Here is a 20,798-nt window from a genome sequence, read left to right as displayed (position 1 = left end):
AGGAACATCTCTATCAGGCGTGTATATCGAGCGGCGGAAGAAGCGAGAGCCTCGCAAAGCGTGGTGATAGTCCTAGGAAGCTGCATCAGGGCAGCTCCGTAGGTTTCACCCGCAGAAAGGATAGCTTCTCTATGACTACCTGGGAGTTGGACCTTACGAGCAGGAGAAGACTTTAAAAAAAAACTGGTAAAAGGGGTTGAGCGCTGCCTGGCCACCTCGCGTATCACAAGTAAGTGGAAATGCGTGATGTTGATTCATCTGTTGGTCCTGTATAATGGGCATATGTGATGTCCGACTAGGACCATCAAAGCTTGAATCCATAGTTTCGAAAAATGCAAGGAAAGGCTGACAAAACACTTATCGCCCACCAGGAGTATAACAGCGCGGGAATGACGCTTTACCGCATGTGTGTGAATGGAGGCGAAAAATGACAGTCCTTTTGGGAGTGACGGGGAAAGGCTGTGGAAACATAAACATGGGTGTGGCTTCACTGCAGCCGGGTGGGAAGGGGAAGGGGAGATACCAGGCCGCTGTGTGTCGAGAGCTGCAGGCCACTCAAGAACAGCTTCCTGTGACGTCAGAGGCTCTTTGGAGGAGAGTTTCCGAGACATAAAGGGCAAGATGCATTCAGGAGTAGGACTCCAGAGAAATCATTCCAAGTGGAATGCTGAAGGGCACAAAAGAGGTGACTGCCGTCAACGTCAGGGCACCCCCACCGTCAAAAGCTTTGAATGCGGTAGCCTCGAGCATGTTGAGCAGGACCGTTTTAAAGGGAATATTCCACGTTTAAAGATATTGAAGCAAGCATCAGATATGATGAGATAAGTTCAGTTAGAACGATTGGTGTGCTTTTAAGCGGAAAAGGTTGTTCTAGAGAACGCAATGTTGCTATTAGTTGCTAAATATGCTCCTCAATATGTCATGGTTCGATTACGCCATCGCACTTGAGAAACATTGATTGAAAACCAGTTAACGGCCGTTTTATCTGGAAGTCGTCCCCACGATCGCCAGATAGGAACGACTCGGCGATTATACTTTTAATGGCCTTGATCAGCGCATGGCCAATGGAATGGCAGAATTTGAATGACGTTATTGTGGCGTCATTGATACCCGGGTGACCTAGAAGTAGTCTCCACAAAAAGTTTGCACATCTTTGCGGGGGTGTAACTCAGAAACTAAAAGGGTTTCGGTCTTTAGAAAGACAGGGCTGTGAACTGCACCGAATGATTTCCAGGACGGTTGTTTCAGTTCAAAACCACGTACAAATGTGCAATACTGATTTCAGGTACTGGAGGGTTTGGATGATGGAATGGAGTGCCGACCATTCACTTGAATGTCAGTGTCTTAACGGATGGGCCATAACCACTGTTCTGGGTCAAGTACAAAACGGTAAGTGATGATGCCTCGTCGGTTGTGTTGGAGATGGGCGGGAATGGGATGGGTTTGTTCTTGGCTCTGGATCACCCGTCTCTATCGTCAGCAGGAATGACTTCATATAAGGCCTGTGTCAAATGCTCCAAATTTGAAGACGACTTCCTTTACGGGGCGGTAAGCCTCCTGAGTGGGGAGGCAGACGTGGTGATGAAGTTCCAGGGTCAGAGCGAAGGGCTGCGTCTCGGTGCTTCCGCAAGTTCCCGCCTCATCAGACTCTGATGGGGGGCGAGTACATGGCACAACTGGGCCCAACTGTGGGTCTGCAAGGTAAGATGAAATTGAAACAAGTGCTGGCAAGAATATGTCAGAATGGTTGAGGAAGGCGCTGCGTCGTCACGCTTTCCAAAAGGTAGTGTCCTTGCAACCACTCATCGCAGCTCCACGCAGATTTCAGCTGCAAAAAGTGCAATACTGTAGCGTCGTTCCGTATGAATGCATGAATCCTGAACTTCGTACTATATAGGAGTCCGCCGTGCGATTGCTTCGCTCCAAAACTAGGTGATGAGTCAAGATTTGTAACAAGGTAAGTATGCTAACCAGGCAACAAGACGAGTTTGTTCAGGACCAAGCATGTATGACGAATTGCACGACAGTGCCCCATACTTCTTAAACACCTTGAAGTGTGCTGTTTAAATATAATTTAGTTATCATAAGTCGCATTTGCAGCCGCGAAGAATATTATCATATCCTGGTGTGCTGTGATAAACTCAAGAGTGCGCTTTGTCCTCCCATTTATTGTCAACCACGAAACCAGCGCACAAAAGCCAAAATATCCAAAAACCAAGAGAAATCTACCAAATTATAGAAGTATTCCAAAAAGTGGTCCTGATCAGCTCGAGTCTTGACGAATTCGTCGATTTCGTCGATTGAAGCCACCAGGCCAGGCCAAACGCATAGCCATCAGTTTTTATCAAGCGATGTGGTTTGCGACAAACGCATGAGCGGTGCATTAGGGAGTTAATCCAATCGTTAATGCTCGACATGACATCGACGCAAAGTTCACTTCGTATGTTATGCTCGGACAGACTTCGCAATTTACATGTCAAGCTCTCTCATTTAAGCTCTCCCATCATGTTCAGCTCCCCCCCCTTAGGACACGGGTTAAGCCATTACATTCGATAATAAACTCTGTACCAGTGCATGCCAGTGAACGCAGACATCGCACAACGACGTTTTCAAACGGTTAGATACATCGATAGCACACACTGCGTCAAAAACAGAAGGCGTGGAATTGGTAAACACTGGCCACATGTATTCGGCATGACGCGTGAAGGTCTGGTCGTTCCCGTGTCGACCTATCGGTTGTAAAGTGAGGAACACCTGCTTACATTCGCTTGATATCATAGGCTGCGTATGGCACCTCAAAGTGGCCTTCATCTGAGCAAACGTCATCGACATACTGCAGCGTCAGAACAACAACGGCTTCCATTATTCAGGGGAATAGTTCACCTCCATTACTGTCTGCAATTATTCATGGGCCTCTCTCAGCCAGGGGCACGTGGCGGGCGCCGCCAGCTCCGAGCGCCGGTCAGTACTGGCAGCGTTCCCCGGCCGCTGTCGCCGAGGCCGGCCGGCTGTGCACGACGCGACCCCTCTTGATCACGTGACTGATGATGTGGGCTGCCTCGCCGAACTGATAGATCAAATGCTTCCAGCTGAAAGATGACGGTATGATTACGCCATGCCAACAACGCAGCTGATTGCCTGTCACGTGTGCTACGAGTACGTCAGTGAGTGGTATTACTTGCGTCCCGTTATGGTTCATCGTACTCAAAACGTTCGGGAACCTACTGGGCAAAGCATGTTTCACATACTAGAGGGCTTCAGGCGTAGATCCTCTTCACCCTATCCATCCGCTACCTGCGGAGTCTCATCCCTTTTCGCTTGTTACCATTCTTAATTGGTCCCAGCGGTATGTTACGCACGCATTTCCCTGTTTCAATGTATGACGTTAAAGTCATAAGAGAAGTTTGGACAGCTTTACGCGCGCAGATCCATTATCTTCGCATTAGCCGCGTGCGTGCAGCTAATTACGATAATAACGGGGATGAAGGAAAATGCTCAAACAAAGCTCTATCAGACATTTATTCAAGCTCCTAAACACAACCATGCCTATGCCCGTACTTTTGACATATCTTACCGCTTTATTCCATCATACATTCCACATGGGCCTTGCCTATGCCCGTACTTTTGTTGACATATCTTACCGCTTCATTCCATCATGCATTCCACATGGGTGTCGGTGGATTTAGCGAACTTGTCGCATTGCCTAGTGCATAACCCGCCGCGCCACAGGTTTTGCGCATGACGCGATGGGTCGCACGTGACCAATAACGGCGGATGAAATGTGAGATTTGGAAGCGGCAACAAGCTCCTCAAGAATGTCACATTTCCTGCATTTGGCCCGGGCGGCGGTCGTTCAGACAGCTGCGGTACGCTAACTTTTACCGTCAGTCGAGACGACGGCCGTCGAAATCGAGCCCGGTCCAGTGAGATCCTACGTGAAGGGTCGACCTGCACGTGGCCGCTATCGTAGCGTCCCTCCGCTTATAAAAATGTATCCACGGTCATGCCTGCCCGATAAGCTCGTGGTACAATGCTCAGCCGACCGGAGCCAGGCGGTTGGCTCAAGGTGCGAGCAGTCAAGTGCTCTTTACGTGTGCGAGTCCAAACGTCAACCGCTCGGGCCATTCCGAATACTTTTAATGAAGACAGGGAACGAAAGCGAAGCTGTTTCAATCTTAATATACGGCTGATAAGTACTCTGCGCCAGTAAATTTTCCATCGCTAGTGGAAGGCATTAGAACAGTCGTAACACTTAAGATATGTGCAAATACAATGGCCATGCACACAATGTAATGCACGCACACAAACACGTGATAAACGCAAAACACCTATGATGGGCTAAAGGGCTGTGATGGGCTAAAGATGGGCTATATGATATACGATTTCAAAGCAATCTGACCACTATTGTTTCGATCAGTCATATGATTGCTATTTCTATCTGCAGGGTAGCTGTCTGTTCTGAAGTTAATGATTATTTATGATTCAAAACCAGAAGAGGAAGAGTAATTCTTTACATTAGATTTCGAAGTGCGAGTTCTGGACCATTCCGCCGCAGAGCTCGTCATTCAGGCCGTCTGAGTGAAAACTGCCCCTAGCGTGGTCCGGCATCGTTCACTGCAAGTGATGCAGGTATGCACAATTAATGACCTCTGTCAGACCGCGGATAGACTGATTATTCGGAGTAACACCCTCGTCTGGTGTGTTAGTTTGCACACTGACACCCAACGGACAAGGACCATAGTCCGAACAATAATTTCATTGATACCAGTGCCTCGTCCTAATCCTTTCGTTGAACTGTCACTGTAAATCGTGATCGTGCAAGGGCGTTAACTGCAGGGCATGCAAGCCTACGATAAATCCAGTGTCCACGATGGTGCATGTGCGAGTACATTTTAAAATGACCAATTTCGACTGGGTGTTTTTAAGAGGAGATGACAAGTTTCTAGTAGCTGCCAACAGCAACTGATGCTAAGATTTGATCTGACTTTCTGTTTCAGCATGAGGGAGGCCTGTAAAGCATGACGGTAGTGCAGGAATCGGCCCAAGTCCACACCATGAGTCCCAGTGGCGGTGTCTTGAGTATGAGACAGAGAACCGAGCTCACCCCTGTCGTATTGCATGGGCTCCTGGACAATAAGAGCGAACGAAAAAGTTGAAAGAAGGAATTGAAAAGGATGGCGGTCGTCAGGCATACAAGTTCAGTCTGAACAGGTCGGAAGACAAAAAGTTGAAACGTGTGAAAGTCAATTCGGAGAAAAGCCGAAAGACAACTCCAAAAAGAATAAAAGTCAGCCGGGATAACAGACAACTGAAAAATGAAAGCACGAAAAGTAGGCGAAGATAAAGTCGACTGCGATGAAGTAAACAAGCAGGTTGTCAGACGAGTATCTAACAGGATAGCCATCAATATTGGCACCTGCTACGAAAAGTGACGCATGGTTGTGGCCACTGGGGACGTGCGCAGAGACAAGCCGACACGCAATGAAGGTCACTGCTGCCACAAGGGACCAAGCAAGGGTCCGGAGGCATAGCAACAATGACGGGCATGAGGCGCGCCAATAATGACGACTCTGGTTGCAATATACATAGAGGATGGAGTTGGGTACACTGCAACGGCCATCATGAACTTAGCGTGACGGAAAAAAATGTGTCTAGTAAAGCCACTGTCGAACTTAATTGAGTGCGCCTGACCCAGAGTGCGACTCAGAATACGGGCTGCGCAAAGTTCGCTGCGCAATACAGGCTGCGCAAAGTTCGTCGCGACTGTGTTTCCTCCATTAGGCCATTCTGTGTACAAAGTTCAACACGCTCAACGGAGTGCGGACTTGTGGTGCTTGGACGTGTGACTATAGACTTGAAGTGCTCGAAAGATAGCTATGGCACGATTCTAGAATTGCGTCATAGACAAGTGGTCTTGAAAACGGGATCGTCGAAGAGACCAGAACCTATTTGATCCCTGGTCATGACATATCATAGCACGTTGGGCCTTGACGCGTCTGATCTTCTCCACACAGCCCGATGTACCATGACGTCGTCTCGTCAGTACGTGGCTGTCGTCTGTCAAGGGCTAATCAGCGGCAGTGGGACACCAGTTGTTTGAACACATCCAGCAATTGCACGAGACTGGCTTCACAATGCTAAGATGGGGCGCGAGAGAGTGAGAACAAATGAAAGACAAAAAAGTCACTGAACACTCCATAAGTGTCCCTGCTAATTGCTTGACTAGGAAAATGCGAAACACGGTGCCTGAACGATTAATAAATTGCTTAAGGTGAGAATAAGCATGCTACTGGGAAGAAAGAGGCTTATTCATCGACCGATGCTGCACACACTGATTAACGCTTCAGCACACATTTAATGACGTCGTAATATTATTGATAAACATATGAGTGAAAGCACAAACTGTGTTATCTGTGGTGAGTCTAAGCAACAACAACATGAACCGCTATTTATGCGATATGGGCGTGCACGGCGCCTGAAAAATGAAGGACGGTAACCGTCTTTTTTACTCTTTTAGCTGGACAAGGACACTGGCCGCAGAGCACCTCGGGTATTCCGGAATTACCCAAGAAACAGTGAGTGTATGCTGCAGAACGTTTCAGTCGATGGGTTTTAAGACACCCCGCACGTCCTGTGAAACTTTCAAGACCCTATCTGTCAGAGTCCATGAGATATGACCACTCCGTCGAGATCATGGCCGCATTTCGGGTTCAGGCGCCCGATAGCGTACGTTGGTCGTGAAATATAGGTCCGTTCTTTAAGGCTTCCATCGCATTGCTTTGCTGTATTTTATCATCCTACATGATGGCGAAATTCTTTCAAATTCATGCTGGTCGCGTCATTCAAGCCCCAGCTGGGTCAAATAAGCCGAGCTGAATATTTTTACGAGAACCTTCGGGACGTTTCGGAAAGGGAACCTTTCGTAATTGGGTTTGATGTGTCTTTGATCGAATTAATTTAGCTCTGATGAAGTTTAGGAGGCCCTACCTAGCCTGGTTTATTTTGCTGCCATGCGATGCTTAGTTTTTCATATGACAGAGTGGGGTTCATGCACGTGCGATATGGCTTGGTGAGGCACGTCACGGGTCACGCCCTCTCGTTGGTACAGCTGTGATTTCTAAAATGAAACATTGCGTATTAATGACGCTGTGGATACTTGAGTCATCGTACCGGGTGGAATATGAAATACCGCGTTTCGAACTGTCACGCCGCATGCAGGTGTACAGATGATGGCCGAGACCCAAGTTCACTGATCGACCATGTTGATCTGATTTTATCCACCAAATGCTACATGCACTTATCTTTAATGACGTAATCATGCGACGCCACGCGAGATGTCGGATACTGTTTCTGCTTGCATCTGGCCTGCTTGCTTTCCTGGATATAGCGCAGGAACTTAGAGCGGATGGACTTCAGAAACGCTGCCGCCAGAGGAGCCCTAACAGGGATGGACGTATGGGCCGCTATAACGTGTGGTAGACTGAGACAGAGCTGTCCATACAGCTGACTGATTTACAGCGGACTGAATTGCCTTGCTCTCACGGAACAAGCTATAAGCAAGTGTCATTGACACATGGTGAGTGTGCGAATCTACACGCGCCAGCACAACACCTAGAAACCGGGGCAGCGCCACACGGTGGACGGGTTGGGCTACCAGGGGCGGCGCCACCCGGTGGACGAGATGGGCTACCAGTTGCGGCGCCACCCGGTGGACGGAGTGGGCTACCAGGGACGGCGCCACCCGTTGGACGGGGTGGGCTACCAGTTGCCACGCCACCCGGTGGACGGGGTGCGCTAACAGGGACGGCACCACCCGGTGGACGGGGTGCGCTAACAGGGGCGGTGCCACCCGGTGGACGGGGTGGGCTACCAGGAGCGGCGACACCCGGTAAGTGGTGTTGGTAACTTTCCACCCTACCATAGAACAGGGCGATAAAAATATCCCTTTATTTATTGTTTCTCTGAAGTTGGACGGACCGCTCGCAGGTCGAGTGCCACTAGGTCTGGGCACTAGGTCAGCAGCAATGGCAGAGGCTACCAGGTCTGGGGACAAGGTCAGCAGCAACAGTGAAAGAAGGTTGAGATACGGAAGGTGACTCCACTCTTGACCGAGAATGTTGATCATACCTGCACTATAACTATCGTTCGGATAGTTCATGTCCATGGTGCGGCAGAAGGCTCATGTCATGACGGATATGACCATGATGCGCAGGGACATCCTCGGTCTAAACGGGCGCCCTTTCAATCACTGAGAGCAGTCCATCCTACAACTGAGAGTGGGAGGCGCCTGTGATCGTGGAGAAGCCGCAGTACTAAAGGAATCAGTCGTACAAATGTGTTGGGTGGTTTTATGGAACCTATGAGCGCTGGTTTTAAGTTAAAATGGAATCCGACACTGGTCTGAAAATTTCCCATGCTCATTGCCAAAAGAAAACTTGCCTGACCTGCGGTTTGGTGTGCTAAAATGACTGATAACATGCTGAAGAAAGGTAACTAATATTGCTGTCGTTGTTCCTAGGAAATATATGTGTGCATAGATAAGCCTTCCATTACAACACTTATGGGCATGACCAAAGCATGATGCATTGCAAGGCCACTTTAGCCAGAGAAGGCTTGTTTCCTTACGTTGGAAGCTGGCCACGAATGACGACCTGCCCACTCTGCGAAGAGTTCATGGCGACACCTTCGTCACAGGTGCGATATACGTCATGGCACAGCAATGGAAATGTTTGAAAATGGTGCCACTTCTTTTGAGATGAACTTGAATGTGGTTCAGCAGCCTCCTTGCTCGTGCTTAAAGATGCATTTAAGTGTGTTTATCTGATTTTTCACGCGTGCATGACATCGCTGTGCGAGCAGACCCCTGACCGTGGAGAGACCAGCACGAGCAGGTCGGCGAGCCTGACCGGGAGAGACCAGCACGAACAGGTCGGCGAGTCCAACCGTGGAGGGACCAGCACGAGCAGGTCAGCGAGCCTGACCTTGAAGAGACCAGCACGAGCAGGTCGGCCTGCGTTCTCTGATCACCTGTCCTACCCCTGTGCCGGCGCCGCTGACCCTGACCTGGGGGCGTCCAGCACCAGCAGGTCGGCCTGCTTGCCGACCTCGAGCGAGCCGTGCGAGGCGGCGCGGCCCAGCGAGGCGGCCGCGTTGATGGTGGCCGCCGACAACGCCTCCGCCATCGTCATCCGCAGGTTCACGCAGGCCAGGTGCATCACCAGCGGCTGCCGGAGCGTGGCAGCAGTCGAGCACTGTTCACCCGCGTGGCGGCGGCAGGGAGTTCGGTGGCAGTTCGTGATGAAGAGGGAAGACAGAGAGGAAGCGGCAGACCTCTATGACACGCATAGCCTGTCGCTGATATCTGATGCGATACCAGGGAGCGTGAACGTACAGAAACTGCTCTCCCGGAAAGGTATCTGACAGGGATGGTGACGTTTTGCCTCTACTCAGGCTTTGATGGACAATAATGTGCCACCACGCTGCAGATAGATAGCATTTTGCATCTGGTGAACATTGGGTTACGCGTCAGGGAGTTGAGCCCCGTGTTCTGGGTTTCGCATCTAATGGTGACTGAATTGAGCTAACGGTGATTTTGATTGCAACTTTTGCGGAAAGCTTTCATTTTTCACCTTTTTCAGATGACTGGGCCATTTTTATGCAGTATGGCAGTTAAATGCCGCCCGTCACAGCTGGAATAAGGAGAAAACACCATCACCTTATCAATTTCCCGGCTAGAAATCAAAGCTTTCGCTTTTTGAAAGCAAAGCTCTAGTAATAAGGTTAGCTCATCTTCAGCCTACCTGTACGGCCCTGGATTAAGAAGAGAACTGAACGTGACGACAAAGATGTACGATGCAGAACGCAGGCAGCACGATCGAACTCTCACCATGGACAAGCAGTAGGCATTCGGGTTGAAGTCGGTGCCCAGCGCCACCGCGGCGCCCGCTGCTATCATGTCGCGCACGGGCGGCGCCACCAGGCGCAGGATATACGCCGTCGTGGGCAGGATGACGGCCACGGTGCCGGCCGCCGCCATGGCGCCGATGCCCTCCGGCGAGACGTGCTCCAGGTGACTGATGGCGGCGGCGCCCAGCCCTGCACCCATCTGGCGGCCGCGGGATGGCAGCCAGCTGGCCGTGAGCGTGCCGGGACTTTTGGACCGCCGCCTGTCTCACTCGACACCAGGGAGGCACGGGTCTGGCAGAGGCAAGTCCGTCACGGGTTTATCACTGGCCTGTGTGCCCTAAGCCGCTGACAATGCTGCGAACAATGGCGAGAATTCCCTGGGACTGAGTTCCTATACACGTTTAACACATTACCAGCTGCGAGCGGGGTACTAGCTGGAAGCCACAGTCTGCTTGACGAGAAGACGATAAGAAATAATGGAGAAAAAGGCCAGCGGCCCCGCGTACCTCTGCAGAGTTGAGTCTGCATAGTTCCTCGCCATGAAAATTGAGCAGAAGTCCCTGGTCTTTTCCAGCTCGCAGAATACGGCTCGTTTCTTCGACGCTGAACACGCCCTGCCGACCGCGAAACTTTAGTCAGTCGCCCCGTCACTGCTGTCTGCAGACGCAAGCAGAGAATGAAAAGCAATAACGGATGTGGCGACAGACCAGAGAGCGGTGCCATAAGGGATGGTTGAATGCTAGTCTGATGCCCTTGTGTGCTTATTTGTAAGCTTTCTTAGCACAAGTATAAGTATCAAATTGAATTGCACACCTTTTCGCAGAAGACGTCAATGCTATCCACAGAGAGCTCCCCTAGGTCACGGAGCCTTTTTATTTCAGGCAGCATGCCATCGATGACAGTATCCGTTGCCTCTGACGATGTTTTTCCTCTGGAAACAGTGGTATCAGGTATGCGTCAATGTCTTGGCACATGCACCCTAAAAAGTTTGTATGTACAGTATATTGGTCGTTACCTTTGATGTTGGCGTTTGCAGTTGGGTGAATGTCGACACAGTACAAAAAAATGAACAGGCAAACAGCACATACGCCGTCATCAATCCCGAAGCGACGTTTCAGCTTCGTGGCAAACGATTCCCGGGTATAGCCATCAAAGAACACGTTCCTAGCCCCAAAACATCACGGATTACCACTCGTCTGCATCGATTTGCAAAGCCATAAAGCATCAGCGTGGCGACCAGTGCAGCGAGTCCGACCCCGACGTGGCGGTACCGCGGCTCACTTCGGCACCGAGTGGGCGCCGCAGAAGGTGGACGACAGTTCGACGGCGCTCCGCGGCCGGGCCGCCTCCAGCACGCGTAACATCTTCACCTCCGTCTCCGTGTCCAGGCCGTAGCCGGACTTGCACTCGGCCAGCGTGGTGCCTGTGGACGGCGGGAGCTTCCGGTGGGGCGGGCACATCGTGCCCGCACGTGCTCAGCACCAGCACACACTGCGGTTGACGCTAAGCGAGTGGTCGCGTCGCGGGTGGGAAAGAATGCGGGTCAGCAACGCTAAGTAGACCTTTTATTGGGTGCGGGAGGAGCTATGCCGACTTCACTACTTTTTCAATTTAGTTTGGGTGAGGTAAATGCGCAATGAACTCCATTATTGAGACGAGCGAAAAACTATGTCAGTCGATTATCGGGGATGTGCCCCAGGCCGGGTCTGTTCGCGCATGATTTTAAGAACACCCTCGTCTACTTATTTTGCTTGATGTGGTTTGTTTTGGTGACTGATGCTCTTTATTCAGTTTGATGTAATGGCAATGACTGGGTAGTCACATTGAACACATGGTCTAAAATATTAACAGGGGCTTACGTTGGTCTCTAGGTCGTTGATAACAAAACAAATATGGAGGAGACATCGGAATGAAGACATTTGTTGCCGCATAGTGTTCTAAAAGTCCAAGAACATTGTAGTGTCTTCAGGGCCGGCGCTGTCGCATACATAAAGAAGTGTGTGCAATACAAATATATGATGTCTGATTGCCCATACTCAATACACACCCAATTATGACTGTCCGCTCGCAAGACATTTTGCTATATCGCTCGCGTCGAGACATTCCCAACAAAACGACGTCTTTGTTGTGCGTTTGATGCGGTGTTGAGAACTGAACATGTGAGAGAAGATTTTGGCGTTTGGTTTCGTGTGTTTTAAATATGCTTTAGATGCCTTCTCGTCTCTTCCTTTTTGATTACCATGTTATAGCTTATTTCCGTGTTTAGTATTCCGTGCGAACGTGTGGAAACCGTTAAAACAGGCTTGGTTTGCAAACAGCCAAGAAACACGAATACATTTTTCGCGGGTTTCTAAACGAAGATTCTCAACGCGAAGAACGATTTGCTGTTCTACGTCAAAAGCCAGAGGAGGAGTCCTTGGTCACCAAACAGTAATGTTTGGTATTATGGGCATGCTACCTCGCACTGCTGACTTACACGTTGAACACCGATGTGTTCTATCCATTGTCTTACCTCGCGTGATTTTGCTAGGAATTGTGCTTTCCCGTCGGCCATGTTTTGAAACGGTTGGCAAACTGAACGATATTCATATGCAGCATCCAATGGGCTGTCAAAACTTCTGATCAAATTTCCGTTCTGTTGAATGTCTGTCTAAACCTTGGATCAAATCACGACGCAGTGCTCAGAATCGAAAGTGTGGGAGAGGAAGTTGTTTACGAGAAGCTGGTCACAAGGCTTTGTTGAGCGAGGAATATATATTCCCGCCCGTGGGTGAGAAAGCAATCATTCTCGAGACTGTTATCAGGGGTATGTTTTGAATTCGGAAGGCTGAGTGGGCCACATTTTTCAGATAACTGAGGTCAATGGCTGTTTTTTCAGCATAGGCGAGAGGAAATGTGTTACTTACAGGTGACGACTGTTCGCCCTGATCACCGTTATGTACACTATGTCCCTCTCCCTGGCTCATTCCCGCTCTCTCCATCTGTTCATTCCTCTCGCTCTGTATATGTTCCATTCTATACCTCCCCATAACCCTCTCCTTTTTGCTCTTCTCTTTCTTCTCCTCTCTATCCCTGTCCGCTGAAACCCTTCGATCCAGTCCTTATAAACTGCTTTGAACATACCAGTACTGATCATTCTCTGCAGTCTGGGCAGCAACGCCTTCAGCAGCGTCTCCTCCGAAGCCGCCCGCGTCTTCTCCACCGTAAAGTTGATCCCACCGCCGGCCTGGTGAACTTCCATGTAGGACGCTCCGGCCAGCTGCGCACAGGTCGACCGAGTCAGGCCGAGTGGGGATTGGAGGGCGCTTCTAGAAACGATCGGTCACTTCCGCGATAATCGAGATTTGGCGTGTCGAATTGGCTCCTGTGGTGGTACCACAGCACGACTAGTAAGTCCCCAGACTGCGTAAATGCGCTCGTTACAGCAGGTCCGACATAATTCGGCCAATGCACGCACTTGCGTGCGGTGTGGAGGCCCGCAGCGTTGGTAACGGTCCGTTGGCTTCTTCGGACAGCGCTCACTGACCTTCATGGCGAACTCGTTCACTCTGTCGCCAGCCCAGACTGGGTGCGTGTGCGCGTCCACCAGGCCCGGCAGCAGCACCTGGCCCGACACGTCCATCACTTGCTCGAAGCTGGACTCGGGGTAGGCGGCCAGCACGGACTCGTTGGAGCCGATGGCGGCGATTTTGCCGTCGCTGCGCAGAAGCAAAGTGAATGAGATCGAACGTCTAGCGTTGCTGGGGCGCGCTGCCCAACGTATGTCAGGGTCCATTAGTGCATAAACCAGTCTAACTTTGGGACCAATACTTTTGAAGATTGGTTCGTTTTCTTCCATGCACCAACATAGGACTAACGCAAAATTTTCCGAAGGTCTAAAGACCAAAAGAAGACCGACACTCCTGCTACAAGCCCCGCTAGCGATCACCCCGCGGCCTCTGGTGGACACTGATGGTGGCTGATGATCGAGCTGGTATTTATATTGCTAGGCTTGAAGTCATTCACGCAACAATGCGGGCGGAGTTGAGGTTAATATACCAAAGATGTAGCTGGTAATCTGCGTTGGAGAAGGTTCATGTGCAGCATGTCTATAAGCAGATGCGTCTGTGCATCGTAGAAGCCAAGTCTGCGTTCCAGATGGGGTTTTGACAATGTCGGAAACTAGATCTTGGTTTCAAGCAGATTTCTTCAAAAAATTCGATTCGAACGTTTTAAGTGGATGGGTTTCTGGGACCGGAGCTCACGCCAAACACTGTTGTGTGAGCCCTGACCCCTATCATCCGGTCGCGCAATTCCAGACGAACGGCAGAATTTGGTGGCGAAAGCTCAACGCGCCACAATGTTCAGCACTGTCTGTCCTGCCGAAACCTCATGGATACAATCGAGGTTTTGTTGAAGGTCCTCGATCTGCTTACTTTAAATGACGAAGCAAAACTTAGCTTTGCGTCGGGTAATAATAAACTATCCAAAACCAGTCCAGCAAAATGGCTCTTTGAAGGCCGTTCAACACAATAAGGATATCTATGTAGTACACCATGAATTACTTTTTGACAATCTCTGAAAGGAATTTGGGATTTGGGAAGAATCATTACTAAAATTTTAGGTCCCGAATCTCAAAAGCCCATGTACACCTAACTCTACCATAGGTATTACATCTTAGAGAGGATCGATGACCCAGAAGTCATGATTCAGATCCCTGCATCCATCTCAGGAATCTACGCACAGCAGTTCTGAATGTAATCAGGCTCCATAGTGCATCTCAAGGATTGCGGGCAGGCAGGCTACCGACTGCTTCAAGCTGAAAGCAGCTAGCAGTCGTGCGCAATCATATCGCAGAAGTGCTTGCCGGAGCAGGTATTCCGCGAATTTTGTCGTGTGGATGTCGCTCCAGCCGCTGATGCCAATCCGCCCCAGCACGCAGCTGGAGACGGTGGGGCAGCATGAGCCCCCGCTGACCTGTCGACGGCCACGGCGAGGCCTCCGTCCGGCCGGTCGAGCACGGCCAGCCGCCCCATCTCGGCGCCCCGCAGCGCCAGCTGACCGTCGCTGCACACCTGCACCACCTGGCGCGCCGAGTGAAGCAGAAGACGCATGGCGGCGGCCGAGCTGGAACGCGACACGGACGTGGCAGGGGCAGCTTGTAACAGACCGCTGAACAGGAACCTTAGTTGGAAAGTAAAACGGTCAGAGCGGGAGATGTACAGCAACGCTTCAAGCAAAAGTTGCTTGCCTCTACGTTGCTTATCAGCGTGCATTTCCAGCGCGAGGCAGTGAATGCCTTAGGTAACAGACACGAGCTCCAGCCGTGGTCCTAATCACGCCTTACATGTTACGTGGGGCATTTTTGTTTTGAAACCGTTTGACGTGGCCAAAGCATAGAATCGTCCACTTTGCCTGACAGTTACCGGGGTTACAAACCTACTGCCCCACCGACCCCAGTGGCAGTTACTGGTACAGTTGCAGCCTTTAACGGGAAGACTGTGGGAATAACTCACGGCAGTTCCCGCGTAGGCGAAAGACAGCCGGTGCACCGCCACACACCGCAGCACTGCGACGTCCCGCGAAGCACTGGCGATTGCCGTGCCGACACCACGCTCTGGCCGGCCAGCACTCCCCTTGTCAGATCGCCCAAACAAACCGGCCCGGCGGCTGGCCGGCCTGCCGGCGAGCAGCGCCGGGCAATCTGGGCCCCGATCGGCGCTGACCTTCCCGCCGGCGGAAGGTGACGCCGAGCGACCGGTCCGCAGGTACACCGCCATCTGCAGAGGGCCGGTGTCCTCTGAGGACCACCCGGGGACCCTCCGCCCTCCGATGAAGGAGCTGCAGCCGCCCACCAACATGCGATGCGGGGCAAAAGCAGGGTGTTTTGTTTTAAAATAGACGGACACTTGTCTTCGAGTGGAAGCGCTGCGCCCTTCTCAGGGACTCATTGGCCTGCCGTGCTCTGGAAAATATTCCCTCGCGATACTCCGCGATTTCGGTTATATTCCCTCACGATGTTCCACGATTTCGGTTTGTCAACCACAGCAAATCCGTTCCATGTGCTGGTCACGGAGCTCTTTTGTTCCGTGTACAGCACGCCGTAAGCCTCGACGGACCTCACCGAGCTATCGCACATTGTGTAAGGTGGAGATGAATTGGCTGACAACCTTTACGTACATGTGTTCGAAATTCACTAGAGGTGGTCCCCGGGAGCGTAAGCTGCTTGTCCAACTTTGAACGTCGAATACCGTCAATGCAAGCGATGTCTGCACTATAGCGTCGTCGCGCTCCCTAACTGCCTCGCTTCATCAAGGCTCGTCAGTTCATTAGCCGCCAGTGAGGACGGCTTGTGCAGCGTGTGGTGGTTGTGTGTTCAATGAGAGCAGAAGTGAATGTGAATAGGCCAGTGCCGTAACGCAATCGCAGATGCTGCCACATGGCGACTGAGTGAGGTAAAGCGTTTTTGCTCAGGGACAGGTTCGTAAAACTCTCTTTGGTACTCAGCGCGGACAAATATAAAGTTATATTACGGCATCTTAACGGCTTACAAAATATGATTCTTTCCGAGGCAGGTTGTGACTAAAGACGCTCGAAAGTGTTGCTCGCAAGTCATGGAGGAAAGCTCACAAGTTGCTCACAAGTCATGGAGGAAAGCTCACAAGTTGCTCACAAGTCATGGAGGAAAGCTCATAAGTTGCTCACAAGTCATTGAGGACATCCGTTAGTAGTGTAGGCGTGACCGTGATGACTCCATCTACGCATCGGATATATAAACCGCTTTCCGCCACTTCCGGAAGATGCTGAGGTTGAGCTTAAAAACAGCTGAAATCTGAACTAGTCTTAATGACACACCGAGTCCGAGACAAGGAAAGCACTCAGATGAATGAGCAAAGATATTCGGTGAATCGAACAGAGGAAAAGGGATCATGTACGGTGCACATAGGGCTGAGGTCCTATGTAAATGCAGCATTGGTTGAGATGAACATCCCGTTATATCAGTTCAAACGAAGAGGAAACGAACGTAGGTGAATCGTAAAAACGAAAAGGAATCATGCACGATGCAAAACGGACGGAGATCCTACGTATATGAAGCCTTGGTTGAGATGAACGGCTCGTTAGATAAGCCTGCAGTGAGTGGAATGGCTGTGGTGAATGTTAATCGCACCAATATTCTAAAGGCGGACGAAACTGGAGGAGAAATTCACAAAAGGCTTTAAACATTCTAACTTTAGCAAAACACACCCACGATTTCCACCATGGCGGCTCCGGCTTATAAAGCCTCCATGTGAGTACAAAGTGTGAGTGAGCTCTCCAAGCTCTCGGAATCTGTCACGGATATAAACTTAGAGACCGTCCATCCAACATCGATATGGGTGTTTTCTGGGTGGGGGGGGGGGGGGGGGGGGGGGGGCGGGGGAGGGGGAGAGCAGTAATGCTACGGTTAAGCTGCGCGTCTGGGAAACCATAAGCACGGGGTTTCATTCTCCGCCGTGCCCGCATCGCACCACCTGCCACTCATAAGCACTGCTTAAGACGTCGAGTGTTAATAATATAACCAATGCGCGCTCTATAACGACGGTTAATCAATACCTCTCCGCATACAGAAGGTCGATAACTCAGTATAAGAACTCAGAATTCGTAATGCCGAGACAAGGAGCTGAAAGCTTGTATTGCTTATATAAAAGTCACAGCCGGCTTTGTCCTCACATGCTCTAAACAACAGTTAAAAGAAATTATTTATTTCCACTTCGATGCATGAAGACTGCGTTATCTTCGCGGCACGTCAAAGTTCTCGGTGTGATCGGAGACTCAACGATTTCGTAAGCGCAGCAGATCATCAGAGCCGTACACAAATGCAACGGGATTCTGAGCTCGCTGTACCGGCTTAGACTTTATTCTGCTACTGATGCTCTCAAACTTAGTATTCAAGTTCACTGCCTTCACATATATCATACCGTCCAGGCGTTTGAAGTGGCATGACCAAGTGTAGCGTGCAAATTATGCAAAACACAATAAATCTTGCCGGCAGGATTCTTTCCGGCGATAAACTTGGCCAACGCATGACATGGACTTCTTGGTTGGCCCCAGCTTGATGTCTTGCTGGATGAAAAGGACGCCTTGAAACCAGGTGAGATGCGATATGAAAGATGAGCGCTGAGCACATATGAAAGATGAGCGCGAGCATAAGCACCCTTAGCTGGAAGAACCGAGGGTGAATTTCATTTTTTTGTGACGTTAATGCGCGGTTTATTGCGTCGTTGGAATGGAGGGAAGGGCACTTCTGGCTACCTGTTCTTGGGTGACAGTAAAGAATACAAAAATGAGATGCGAATGATTTGTCCCGCTGTCCAGTGTCCAGTCCGTTTTCACGCTGCGTCCCTATGAGTCCCTGAAGGCGATGCGTTCTTCAAAGTCAATGTCTCCCCACCTGCCCAGGTGCCGACTGGACGCCAACATGCTCGTATTTCCTTTCCGTGGCTGGCAACGTGGAACCGCCTGCCCACGGCCAACGCTGTCCAGTGACATGTGTGCATGGTCAAAGCTCTTACTTAAGAATTCAAATCCTAGATCGTGCACCTTGGTTTTTGGCCCATGTGAGTGTTTCCATACATACTGGTGGTTTGCGTTATCGTAAGCTCTCGTCTGCATATAATCCTGCATATTGCTGCAATCCCCATAAACTTTAATGTTTCTTATGATCCTGTATGCTGCTGCCATTTTCATGGGCTTTGATGTTTTATTATGAATTAGCACGTCCATTGCATTCAACTTTTGACTTCGTGCATAGGTCAACATCTGACATCATGTCTTTGCAACGCCCTCATTCCCCGCCCCCCCCCCCCAAAAAAAAGAGAACGTAATCCCGTGGATATGCTTTGAACCAACGCATCATCTAAGGGGACATCAGAACATTTATATATTCTTGTCGACCTGCACGAGCTACATGTGGGGGCATCATTTTTCACCACCGCGGCGTCGGAAGCAGCGGCAGTTACATTTTAACCAACTGAAACCCAAGTCACACGAATATCATTCTCACATTCCGTGGTCCATTCCTCTTCAGGCGATTGAAGTTGAAATTGAGGTTGAAGGTGAGAAGGCTGAGCAGCAGAAATCAACATTCTGGTGCGTGTACCACCCCACAGAAACGAACTGAATCTTTACACCGCTCCACGGTATGACATCCAGACCCCGACGTTTTGCTTGGCTTGTTTGGAAACCCGGTAGATTCTTAGCAAACCTATGGTGAAGTACCGAAGCCAGCAGTGTAGTTTCCGTTTCAGTTGGGGTGGATGAGGGAGGAGCTGGATAAGGGCTCTTAGACTCCAGTCCCCTCCCCCAAACTTGAGAGGAAGGTGGGCCATATCCGGAGAAAAAAGTTTTTGAAGGATTTTCGGGTATGTTTGCCATTTTCATAGCTTAACTCAACCCCCCCCCCCCCTTCCCCGCCAACTCATTGGTGGAACTACGCCCCTGACCGAAGCCGTCCAAAACCAGCGAAGGTGTGCCTAAAACACCAAAAGGACATTTTTACTTCCTACAATATAATTTACGTGCACTCTGGTCAGTAATGGCAAACTTTCAAACGTCCGGCGCAAGCTTCAATTTCCCCAGGAGAAAACATTCGTTTTGAATTCATGGTCCTTTAACGCGTCCCCTGAAAATTGCTTGGGGTGGCTCGTGGCAGAATGGAAAAATCGCGGCATTTTGGGACTGAATTCCTTGACAGACGAATTTTGAATCGGATTCGAGGTTGGAGTACATTCGAGATCCACGTATATTCCATCGGATACGGATCTTTGCATCAAAATCAGTACCACTCTTTGTTGCGTACGCATTATTACACACGAACCTTACTTCGTACCAAATCTGAAATGACTGAAAACTTGGATAAGTGGGAGCAAAATCCATGGGATGCTGCCAGCCACTCTGTAAAAAGTTATTGCGTCGTCAACATATACCTTTTTATCATTTCATGTTTGTGGTACTTAATGATTCGGTCTCCAAAATCGCAAACGTAAAATGATGAACAATTCGGTAAGTCATGAAGAAGCAAAAACGACTTCGTTACAAGATCTACTTTCTGTTTTGAGAGGTCTGAAAACAAACAATGGTTTTCGCTCCAACATATCCACTTTTTGTGACTTTCTGATATGGCACCAACTTAATCAACTGAATGTATATCTAATAATGCTAGCGTAAAACGGGGTACAGCGTAATGAAGAGGAAGACAGGCGGCGCAGTGCTATGCAGAGCCGCCATGTACGTGTCGCATTTGTTAACCGTGAAGGAAATGTGAACTGAGATAATGTTTACCGACTTTATTTACATATCTGGGTGGAACTTTCAAGATCTTGTGTTATTGTTTTGCCCAAATCCTTACTTTCCGGATACGAATCCTTGTTTTCAAGGTTTACATCTATTCAAATATTTTCCAATTCTGAGAGCCGAGTCCTCAACTCTAGCGCTCATTTCTATAGATACACATATTCTGCTTCTTCAATCTACGCACCTATCATGCCGGCACCCGTTTTTCCACACGCGATTCCCAGCGAGCCTGGCCTCCTGACGGCTGGCTTCCACCATCACAGTGCACTTAGGCCAGTAGATCGACGAGGCCATCAGCTCCGCCATCCGCACCGTGTATTGAATAAATCGCTCCGAATGCATCTCTAATGCACGATCAGAAATAGGCTGGACGTCGTTCGAGAACGCTATCACAGAGCGAGACTGCTCGCTAGTGCGGCTCACCGGGCTGGCGGACCAATGGGCGTCGGATTGGCAACAGTGCTGCGGCCGAACAGCGTCTCTGCTCCGTCGCCCTTAGAGGATGGTTCAGTTCTCCCTTTTTTTCATTGCAGTGAAGCAGCCTTGTGCGCCTTAGACGCAAAGGACTGTGCGTCGAGCGG

The 20,798-nt window shown here is 50.1% G+C and overlaps 1 protein-coding gene across 1 annotated transcript; it reads right to left on the bottom strand.

Moving 5' to 3' along the window:
• Window positions 1-2,155: 2,155 nt before the first annotated feature.
• LOC119111156 (putative imidazolonepropionase) lies at window positions 2,156-20,559 on the bottom strand. The gene is made up of 11 exons (XM_037234984.1): window positions 20,460-20,559; window positions 15,402-15,564; window positions 14,863-15,012; window positions 13,433-13,604; window positions 13,030-13,165; window positions 11,188-11,329; window positions 10,720-10,837; window positions 10,413-10,520; window positions 9,887-10,105; window positions 9,064-9,224; window positions 2,156-3,089 (listed from the first exon to the last, which is right to left on the bottom strand). The coding sequence occupies exons 1-11, from the start codon at window positions 20,557-20,559 to the stop codon at window positions 2,963-2,965; spliced, it is 1,596 nt and encodes a 531-aa protein (XP_037090879.1). The 3' UTR covers window positions 2,156-2,962.
• Window positions 20,560-20,798: the final 239 nt, after the last annotated feature.

Source organism: Pollicipes pollicipes, unplaced genomic scaffold, assembly GCF_011947565.3.
Source record: "Pollicipes pollicipes isolate AB1234 unplaced genomic scaffold, Ppol_2.1 Scaffold_7261;HRSCAF=8764_pilon_pilon_pilon, whole genome shotgun sequence".
NCBI lineage: Eukaryota > Metazoa > Arthropoda > Thecostraca > Pollicipedomorpha > Pollicipedidae > Pollicipes > Pollicipes pollicipes.
The sequence above is the reverse complement of the archived record's forward strand: the minus strand, read 5'-3'. Positions and strand labels throughout refer to the sequence as shown.

Bases quoted from the DNA above. Each gene is read 5' to 3' on its own strand.
- LOC119111156 (XM_037234984.1), bottom strand. From the start codon at position 20,559: ATGCATTCGGAGCGATTTATTCAATACACGGTGCGGATGGCGGAGCTG. The intron at 11,330-13,029 runs GTATGTTCAAAG...CGCCGTCCACAG, and splicing joins GCAGAGAATGATCAGTACTG to GCACCACGCTGGCCGAGTGC. The intron at 10,838-11,187 runs GTGAGCCGCGGT...CACTGTTTCCAG, and splicing joins GGCGCCCACTCGGTGCCGAA to AGGAAAAACATCGTCAGAGG.